The sequence below is a fragment of the Helicoverpa armigera genome, chromosome 24, assembly GCF_030705265.1.
Source record: "Helicoverpa armigera isolate CAAS_96S chromosome 24, ASM3070526v1, whole genome shotgun sequence".
Lineage (NCBI taxonomy): Eukaryota > Metazoa > Arthropoda > Insecta > Lepidoptera > Noctuidae > Helicoverpa > Helicoverpa armigera.
In genome coordinates this window covers 2,495,544-2,505,373 of record NC_087143.1, presented here as the reverse complement: position 1 = coordinate 2,505,373, position 9,830 = coordinate 2,495,544, and the positions used below count along the sequence as shown (strand labels likewise).

At 36.2% G+C, this 9,830-nt stretch overlaps 2 protein-coding genes across 2 annotated transcripts; one reads left to right on the top strand and one right to left on the bottom strand.

Annotated features, from left to right (window-relative positions):
- Window positions 1-683: 683 nt before the first annotated feature.
- On the top strand, window positions 684-5,820 carry LOC110378046 (adenine phosphoribosyltransferase). Its single transcript, XM_021337129.3, has 4 exons — window positions 684-985; window positions 1,091-1,229; window positions 3,273-3,510; window positions 3,979-5,820. Exons 2-4 carry the CDS (start codon window positions 1,141-1,143, stop codon window positions 4,201-4,203), a joined length of 552 nt encoding a protein of 183 aa, XP_021192804.3. The 5' UTR covers window positions 684-985; window positions 1,091-1,140; the 3' UTR covers window positions 4,204-5,820.
- Window positions 5,821-6,386: 566 nt separating this feature from the next.
- LOC110378043 (uncharacterized) lies at window positions 6,387-7,731 on the bottom strand. Its single transcript, XM_021337126.3, has one exon. It carries the CDS (start codon window positions 7,640-7,642, stop codon window positions 6,512-6,514), a length of 1,131 nt encoding a protein of 376 aa, XP_021192801.3. The 5' UTR covers window positions 7,643-7,731; the 3' UTR covers window positions 6,387-6,511.
- Window positions 7,732-9,830: the final 2,099 nt, after the last annotated feature.

The following is a 9,830-nucleotide window of genomic DNA, read 5'->3' as shown; positions in this document are numbered from 1 at the left end:
TAATTCTGGGAATTGCCATTTATATTAAACAAAACATTTCCATAATGTGTTTTTTTTTCTGTGGTTAACTTCATATCAATGACAGTTTGGTATATTTGACATTGATAGATCATTGATAGACAAGGAGACTTGAAACGTCAAACTAATCATCGTCAATTAGCGATGGGCTGAGTGATGATTTTTCTGTATCAATGACTGCGTGACAATGACAAAAAAATATCGATGACAGGAACAATGACAAAATCATCAATGATTTTTGTTTGAGCACATCACGGGCCACGGCACTTCAATTATGAGTAATGATTTAATGAATGAGTAGATGAAATGAAATGATCGCGGAACGGTGTAAAGGCTTAGTGACTTTATCATTTGTTATTTAGTAGTAGGCGTAAAAACTTGGTTGCGTAAATACCAACGCACCTTTCCTACAAGTAATATTCCAATCTTACCTTCATGCTTTGTCCAGGCTTAGGACTGGCAAAGACTAGCAAAATAATACTGGTACCTAATAAAAATATAATATCATTTTGCTTTTCTTTGGCGCATTTAAAAGATTGGTATATTTACAATGATTAAATTGAGGTACTTACTTCTTGGTACCTATTTGTTTTTTTTTTTTTTGTTTTTTTTTTTTTTTTTTTTATATCTACAAATATTTACATTTTCTTGCCTGTTGTGCCTATTCATTGGCTACAATTGACGTTTAAAAACATAAGCTGTTTTACTTTTGAAACTCCTAGGCGAGTGCGTCTTTCGGATACCATGGTACCAGCTCGTGAAAATACCCTTTCACAAGGCACTGATGTTGCCAGCACACAGCACTTAGTAAAAACTAATTTCGTCAAATTTGGGTAAACATGTTCGTGGTTTTTCCACCACTGAAGTCAATCAAAATCAATCAAACTCAAACTATAGTTATTGAATTGAAATCCGCAATATCCCAAATCGGCATACAATTGTTAAGATAAACTGTGACAGAAAATACGTAAGTAAATGAAAATACTACATAGAAATAATATAACTATTTCAAAACTGATCACATATGATTAAATAACCTTTCAAATTCATGTTTATTTACTTTTGATTGCAGATAGAACATAACCTATAAATCAGAATAAAGAACCCAAACTTTATATAACTATGGACGGAGACTACGATAAGAAAATATTAGAATTGAAAAGCAAAATCAAGAGCTACCCTGACTTTCCTAAGCCAGGAATTTTATTTTGGTATGTTTTACTATTTTCTTTTTTAATTTAAAAAGTTTTTGAAGAATGATTTGTTCCACTGTCTATCCTCAACCATGTGTATTTACCTACTAAACCATTCATTCAAAACTATGGTGATGTATTTACCTCAATATTTTCCTGTAAATAGTGTTATCAATTAACAAAAGGTATTTCATAGTCATTCAACCTGCTTCGTCAGAATAAATTGTTAGGTAAAGAAAATTTCGTATCAGAACTATGGGAAGGGCCAAGCTAACGCCAGACAACAATAATATCTAGATTGTTTGTAAGTTTAAACGGAAAGTTGTAGGTACCATGTGTACTTGTGCCCTGTCTCAAATGCTTTTGTATTCTAACAAATGCTACCAAGTAGGTAGATAGCCATCTTAAGTAACCGCACATCCTAAGCTTTTACATAGAAAGAAAATACTCTTGGCTCTTTACTTTGTGTAATTGATCTGAATATCCAGTATTTTTGGACCTACCGTACTATACATACTCTGATACTATGGCTTTTATTGCATTACCACTTAGAAATGTTTCTGTAGTCTGTGGTACTGCTAAAAGAAAACACATAAAATAACTCTCCCAATAGCAAAGCAAAATACTGTGTTTTTTTAAAGCAGAAAGCCTGCCAAGAGACTTCTTCTATTTTTTTATTACACCCAAGTACATAGTTTTTGTCAAAGAGCAGAGTCTGCATTAGTCCAATACAATATCTTCAAAACATTGTCATGTACGCAATACAAGTAGAATTCATTCTGAATAGTTTGATTAGGAATAATATTCATAAGTATGAATGATAACAAATAGTTATCCACTTGACAACACAATGATTCATGATAAAAGAGCAACCTTGAAACTACATTATCTACTTTAATCTGACATAAGTATCATCTTTTAACAATATCTAACTGTACAATAAATATTTAAAGAAATCACATGTAATAAAATTCAATCAATACTAATATAATACAGAGGAATCATTTTTGCATTGTTTTGTACCCTGAAGACTCCAAAACTACAGAACAGCTACATTATTCCCCAGTAACGTTGGCTATATTTTATTCAGGTACAGTCAGGAGTTCTCACAGGACGCGGGTAAAACGGTGGGAAAACAGCTAGTCGAACTATAAAAAAAATAAAATCTTTGGCTCGCTATTATTCTACCAGTCGCAAAGCTTGTGGTTTTCGGGGTTTTTCGCGTCACGCATTTTTAGAACCTGCATTGTCGTCACAGCACGCCTCGTGATCAGCAGCCAGATACAGATTCAAAGAATCGTTTTGACCAAAAACAGAACAAAGCAAGTTACTCTATGAGAACACATGAAATACATTATTCATCAATAAATTAGCATGCGGAGTGATCTGGGAAGGTATTAACTCATTGAGGTAAAACAGTAGTAAATAAACACATCAGCCATTCATGTGGTCACACGATGACGAAATGTAGGTAGTAGGTACATAATTATGCTTATCTGAAGCAATTCATTCAATATCCTGCGGTTTTGTCTTTGTTCTCGAAAGCATTTGTCAATATTTATGCGTATGGTAGCGACCTGTGGTTTGTTTGGTGTTTTCCATAGTTTTGAGTAGAGGGATTTTCTACACATATTAATTAAATATTAGTAGGTATGGCGCACAAATGAACCAATTCTAATAAACCATTCACTCAACAACACCTACTGTAAACTCCAGAATGCTCAAAGATTGCTATTTATCGCAAGATTTTAGCTCTTATTTGTTCCATAACACTCCCACAAAAGTTATAGAGACCCAATAACCAGATCATCTCATTAATTTTATAGTTTAAAAAACACACATGTAAATGCATATAAGAACCAAAATCCATCATAAAGTCCTTTTTCATAACTTTCGGCTCCACAATCAGATCAGTTCCATTTAAATATTATTGCTGTAAACTTTCATGACTCAATGATCTTTAGAACATTATTAAATTGGTCACCTTAGATTCCATTACATAGTTAGTTACATATAGGTAAACCTAATATAAAAAAATAATCCTTTACTCATGTATTACAGGGACATATTCTCAGCAATCTCTGACGGGCCCACATGCAAGCTCCTACAGAGTCTACTAGTACAAACTATAAAGGCCAAGTTCCCAGACGTGGAAGCAGTGATAGGCTTGGAGTCGCGAGGGTTTCTCTTCTCGTTCTCCGTGGCTGCTGAGCTGAGCATCGGCTGTTTACCTGTGAGGAAGAAGGGGAAACTACCTGGGGAGGTCGTGTCTTATAAGTACGAGTTGGAGTATGGGACGGTGAGTGTCTGGATAATTTGTTTAGTTATTTTGTGCGGCATCTTCTGTCCAATGTCCCGAACACAGTTAAAAACCTACATGCCGCTGCTGATCCTGTTTTTAACGATATATTAAGCCTCCAAAATTGAAGTTCGATTGCCATCGACTCCCTTATGTACTCTTCCTATAAACTTCCATATGTGCTCCCTTGTAATAACTCCTTAAGTCCACCCTTATGCATTCTCCCTATAAACTTAGTAGTATCCATATTTTCTCTTATGTACTGTACCTTAATACTCCTTAACGTCCTACTCCTGTATACTTTTATGTACTCCTTCCACTCTAGTATGTATTCACACTTTTGGGGGATCCTCCCCTACCAGTAAGCACATTGATTTGAAGATTTTTCTTCAATATTTTATTCAAAGTGTTTTCCCGAGGCCCTAACTTTCAACCACACATACTAATTACATTTTTCTATTCTTCCAGGACATACTAGAAATCCAAAAAGGCACAATTCGGAAAGGCCTCAAATGCCTCATTATTGACGACCTGATAGCTACTGGTGGTTCTATAACAGCAGCCACGAAGCTGCTTCAGTCTTGCGGTGCTGATGTCATCGGCTGTCTCGCTGTCATCGAGCTGACTTCACTCAGGGGCCGCCAGAACATTCCAGAAGGAATACCGGTACATTCCTTGATACAATACGAGTAGGTAGATGATTTAGTGTAGGCGCAAGGGAAAATGTTCTAAGGCCTATTTTTGGTACGCCAGTTTTTCTTAAAACAATTGCTTACTAGGAATTTTCACATTCAACTTTCATAGTAAATAGTTGTTTTAAGAAAAACGGATGTTAATTTTGTCTGTGGTCTTTGGCCTAAGTGGTTTTAAAGGCTCTGTGTTAAATTGAGATTTTTGCTTCCATTTTGATACAGATTATTGCAAGAATTATAAGTACTATTTGACGATATCTTTGAAGATATTTAGCAACATAAGTTACACACAACATTTTATGTATGTATGTACATATGTTATATATTCAGTGTATTTTTAATACATTGGCTATTGAAAAATACCTTTGCGCCTATGTTTTAGATAAATCTTCATTCAGGTTTATAATTGTTATATTATACTAGATGTTAGCTTTATATAACTGTTGAGCTAGTACTAAGGCATTTTGAACTCCATTTTCATAGACTAATTTGTACAGAATTTTGATATCAAATCAACTGGCTAACGATATGACGTGCCTTTATATTTTTGACCATTTTTTGTCATAGTGTTTAATGGAGTGAAAAAAAAATGGCACATACAATAAACAAAAAATATTAAACCCTTTTTTAACTACTTTTTGTTACTTACTGTACTAGGACTTTGTTTGTGTCATGAAGATTTTTTTTTAATGATAGAAAAGGCAGCAATACACTCCATTGTTACTCTATTGTACCAAAGATCTGGCATGATATTTCATAGTATAAATAATTTATAATGGTATCATAATAATTGATTTTTTTAACAATTGACGTGCAAAACCTATTAAATAATACTATAAATTAATAATAATAATTCAAGTAATAGTGTAAGTGACAGGTCTTTTATTTATCAGTTAATCTGTTTTGACTTTAGTGTACATAGGTATCTAAATATGATACTCGTATTTATATGTATCATATCGTTGTATATAATGTATGTAAGTATTTATTTTAACCCTTTAATTGCTTACGTAGTGAACGGACGCGAAAACTTTTCTCAACTCCAAAGACTTCTTTAAGAAAATAAACAGCCCGAATTGTTATTTATCTGATTTTAACTTGAGCCTCTCGTTGTAAAGCACTGGTACTCAGCTGAATCCGGTTAGACTGGAAGCCGACCCCAACATAGTTGGGAAAAAGGCTCGGAGGATGAGGATGGATGAACTTGAGCCTCTAACTAATTGCTCTAATTCTAAATCATACCATCAAGTTCATGAGTCATCTTGATATATTTCGTTTAACTATAACAGGAAGATACTGCGAAGTTTCCTCTATGTTTATCTTATTTTAAATGTTTTCAAGTCCACACACGTACGCAGCGGTGCAAGGGTTAAGGACACAATATATTTTTTAAGGCCTGATACACATGAATGATAAACTGGGCGTTAGAATGTTTCGTGTGAGACCGGCTTTGTAAAGTTTACATAAGGTACATTTCTTTTGTAAAATGTTGCCTCAAAATACTGCTCAATTTTGACGTTGTTTTTTAACAATGTGTTTTACAATAATAGTAGTTAATTAAATACATATTGATATTATGTAAATGATTGTAACTGTAAGCATTCCAGGTTGTACGACATATTTTTATTGTTTAATAAAATGTTATATATGTATCTGAATTGTTTTCTTTCGCTTGCTAGTCAAAAAAGTATAACCCCGACCTGTGTTGCTTCCGTAGAAATTAACAAGTAACTTTCGTAGGTAGGTAAGTTGAAAAATGTCTAAGAAATTGTTATGATCTTCTTAAGTGAGCATATCTTATAAGTGTAAGGCCAGCCTAATATCTATAGTGTTTGGAGCAATTCAGTTTTCTGATACTTTTAGTAGTTCTCCCTACACCTGTTTACAATAGCCAAGCAAAGGGGCTCAAGTATATGCGGAAAACTAGTTCATTTATTTTAGGGAGAACTTCCAAAGAGGTTGTCAAATTGTGTTATCCTGTAATTATAAAGGGAAATATGGAAATCACACTTTCTTGGCCGTCATTTGAATTGGTTTAGTTTTGGCGTGAAAGCTCGACGGGAAGTTAACTTTCTCATTTATAATATTAATTAAGAATTAAAGTTACACTTGGGTTGTTTCTGCAAAAATCTATTTACAGATGTACAGTGTAGTGGAGAAAATAAAATCAGAAAGTATAGTTAAAAAAACATTTATTTTATTTTAAATGTTAAATACGGCACGTTGTACAAGACAAGTAAGTATTAAAGGCGACATAAATATTAATGTAAAGTACTGAGTAATATCACAATTTTGAAGATAAGTAATAATTAATTAATGTAAGGCAATGGCACTGCAGGGCGGTGTTCAAATCTAGGTCCCTTGAAGCCTCCTTTCGAATCCTTGGTAGCCTGCAGATCTTCAGGCAACTCAGTGTTCAAATCTTCGGCTGACGTTGAAGAACTTTCACTAGTCACTGGTACAACACTAGGTATAACTTTCTCCTGTATGCCTTTCGGTGTGGTACTCGAAACCTCGACTTTTTTAGTCGTCTGAACATCGTTGCCCTTCAGTTCTTTAGGTAGAACAGCTGGTGCAATAGGCTCCATGCTGGCCTGACGAACTTTCCTGTCCTCATCAGACTGGATTAAATCAGTTTGGACTTGATCATTTTCTGGCATAACGGGATGAACTTGTTCCTGACCTTCTTCAGATTTCGGGGCAGAATAATTTACGAAAATTGAATCGAGCAATACCTTCAAGTCTTTGTCGTTTTCTTTAGCTTCTGTCTTTGTAGCATTAACACCTGAAGCTGCGTCCTTTGGGACAGCAATGGGAGCCTGTTCTGTGTTCTTTTGGGGTTCGGTCTCACGGTATTTACGTGTTTTATCATCACCCACTAAAGCTGGCACATTGGTTTTAACTTGCCCGTCTTTGTTGGTCTTGTTTTCTTCGGTAGTAGAAGAGGCAGTTGGTACCGGAGCTCCAAGGATAATGTCATCAGTATTCTTGGGATGTTGGTTAGAATGATCGTTTACATTAAGGTCCTTAGTGATTTGAACTTCAGGCACTTGTGGTAGTTGAGTTTGCTGTGTGTCGTGCCCGGTTGCTTTCGGGTGCTGCGTGTTCTCATTCTCCGGAGCGGCGAACACTTGAATAGTGAAGTCAAAGCCTCTGAAGACAGCAGGTCCCTTCAGTTCGATGGTGACGTTCTTTTCTCCCTCGCCTCCTTCGACAACTTTAGCTTCGCCGTCCTTTTCTGGCCTGTTGTCAATAACAACTACTCGGCTGATGACTGCGTCGTCTGTAGCGTTCACGGTCAAGTTTCTCGTTTGTTTCCATATCGTTGGGCTGGCGGTAACATTCTGCTCGAATATGAGACTCCCGCCTTCGTTGCCAACGGTAAGATCAGCGGCAGAGGCCACAGCCGCGAAACCGAACAGAGCAAGAATGATCTTCATCTTTGGATGTTTACACACGACTGACGACGCTCACGAATACAAAAGCTTATATAGAACAAACGGGTTAAGGAAAAACTACGAAATGTAAGTCAGTTAGTCAGTTAATATTTTTTTATTACCATACATTAAAATCTTCCTACAGGAAAATACGGCGTGATAAAGTACAGTCAACGACAATGAACAGTGACCACATAGTTACGTTGCAAGTAATGACTCAGGAAGATGTCATTAAGCTTTCCGTTTTTTAAGGAAACTTGAGTCTATATCTTATGAATGGTCCTAGGTACCTACACTAACATGATGCACTTTGCATTAAGACTAGGGGAAATACTAGCACCAATACGATTGACTACCTATATTTCTTTCAGAACGTCAGAAAAACACTGTTACACGTTAAATTAGCCTAATTGCATTCAATCATAAAAATAATATTCATAAACATTTTACAGCGGAATATTTGCTTGAATTTGTTTTCCATGACGGGTAAATACTTATTTATTTATTTATTTACTTAATTAGAACGGCCGCAGGCCAATTACACTAATTAATGACATCTCTAACACACTGACTTCCCACAGTACTTCAGACACACAGACAAGATTTTCTTCCATCCATCGGCAAAAATATCACAATCTGTACCGTCCAAGAGAGCGTTGATGACTTATGACTTATGACTGGTAATGTTTTAGTCTTAGAAATGGTGAATACCCTTTACTTAGTGCTTATTACATACATAGGCAGCATTAATTAGGGTTAATAACTTCCCTGTCCCATGAGCCATATGTGATACACACCGATTGTGAACCGACTTCCCAAAAAGGAGGAGGTTCTCAATTCGTCGGGATCTTTTTTTTTAAACTATTGTGTCTGTATCGTGGACAGTGAAGTGGTTAATGTTATTTTCTCATCGCTCCTTAAAATCTTTACAGCCATATTGAATGCTGTCAAGATTCAGAACTAGAACACCTTATTTTTGTCGCGACTGTACCTACCCAGTAGTGAACTACGTGACGTTTATCATCAAGTGAATCTAAACGCGGTCAGAATTCAGATTAGTCAGATCTACGTGTCAAATCTCACAAGTATGTGGATTTCCGACGTTTATTAAGTAGATACAATTGATATGACGCATTTACAAACATACGTGTGATGTAAACAGACCACAATGGGCTTGGACTTGATTCTACCTGTTTGAAATGGGAAGACATCAAATGATTTGTCACGCTGTAGTCGAGAGAAAGGTGAGTCAGATAGACAGAGTTCCCTTTGGTGCCCAGGACTGCCTGCCGGGGCTGCGGGTTTGTTCGAAAGACTTACAGCGGCCCTGGTGCCTAAGGACTTAAGAAGAGACACATGGTGGGTTTAGTCAGTAAGTCTGACGCTCCCTCACGCTACCCACAGCGGGAGGGGTCATTTGATGATTTCCAAACAAAAGAGGAAATATGCTGCTAGCTAGGTATTTCCTCCAAAGCGAAGGGGATGTACCTAAGCTTCTTGTAGCAGAGATGTGAGCTGTGAGCGATTAGTACTCATTAGTAGGTATTAGGTACATGCGCTCTGCGGATGGGATTGGTTTATTCAAAAACATTTGCTCGCGTCTCCTCCCGCTTTGGTGTAAAAGGTTGTTTGGTATATTGTTTTGTTTTAACAGACTTTTCATTTAATGAAAGTCAGCGGCGGCCCTAGCCATTGCGAGGCTACGTGCGGCAGGTCTATGCGAGGCCCTTTGTCCAACGTGAAAAGTATGTGTTGCGAAAGTCAGCGAAAGTAAGCTGGTATTTTGATTTAGGTAAACGTCATGTTTGAGGAGAAATGGTCAAGTTAAACAAATTAATATCTAACATTTTATTTTTACTACAGTTTATATTTAAAGAATCACAAAATTAACAAATATTAAAATGATCTGATGATTGCGACTTTTCTTAAGACTAAAATCTTTAATTAAAGCAGAATAATCGAATGAATGAGCAACGTCATTTTCGTTCGAAAGAATAGCAAAGGCTGAAACTCGATCTTGTGTCATCGAATTCCTTAAACGTGTTTTAATAATTTTAAGCCTCGAAAAACTGCTTTTTCAGATAATATTCAGCTCTTCGTATAACTGATTCAGCCATTCAGGGCCGTCTCTAGCTCATGTAGCGCCCGGGCGCAAACATGACAGTGCAATCACATTCATACAATGAGTTAT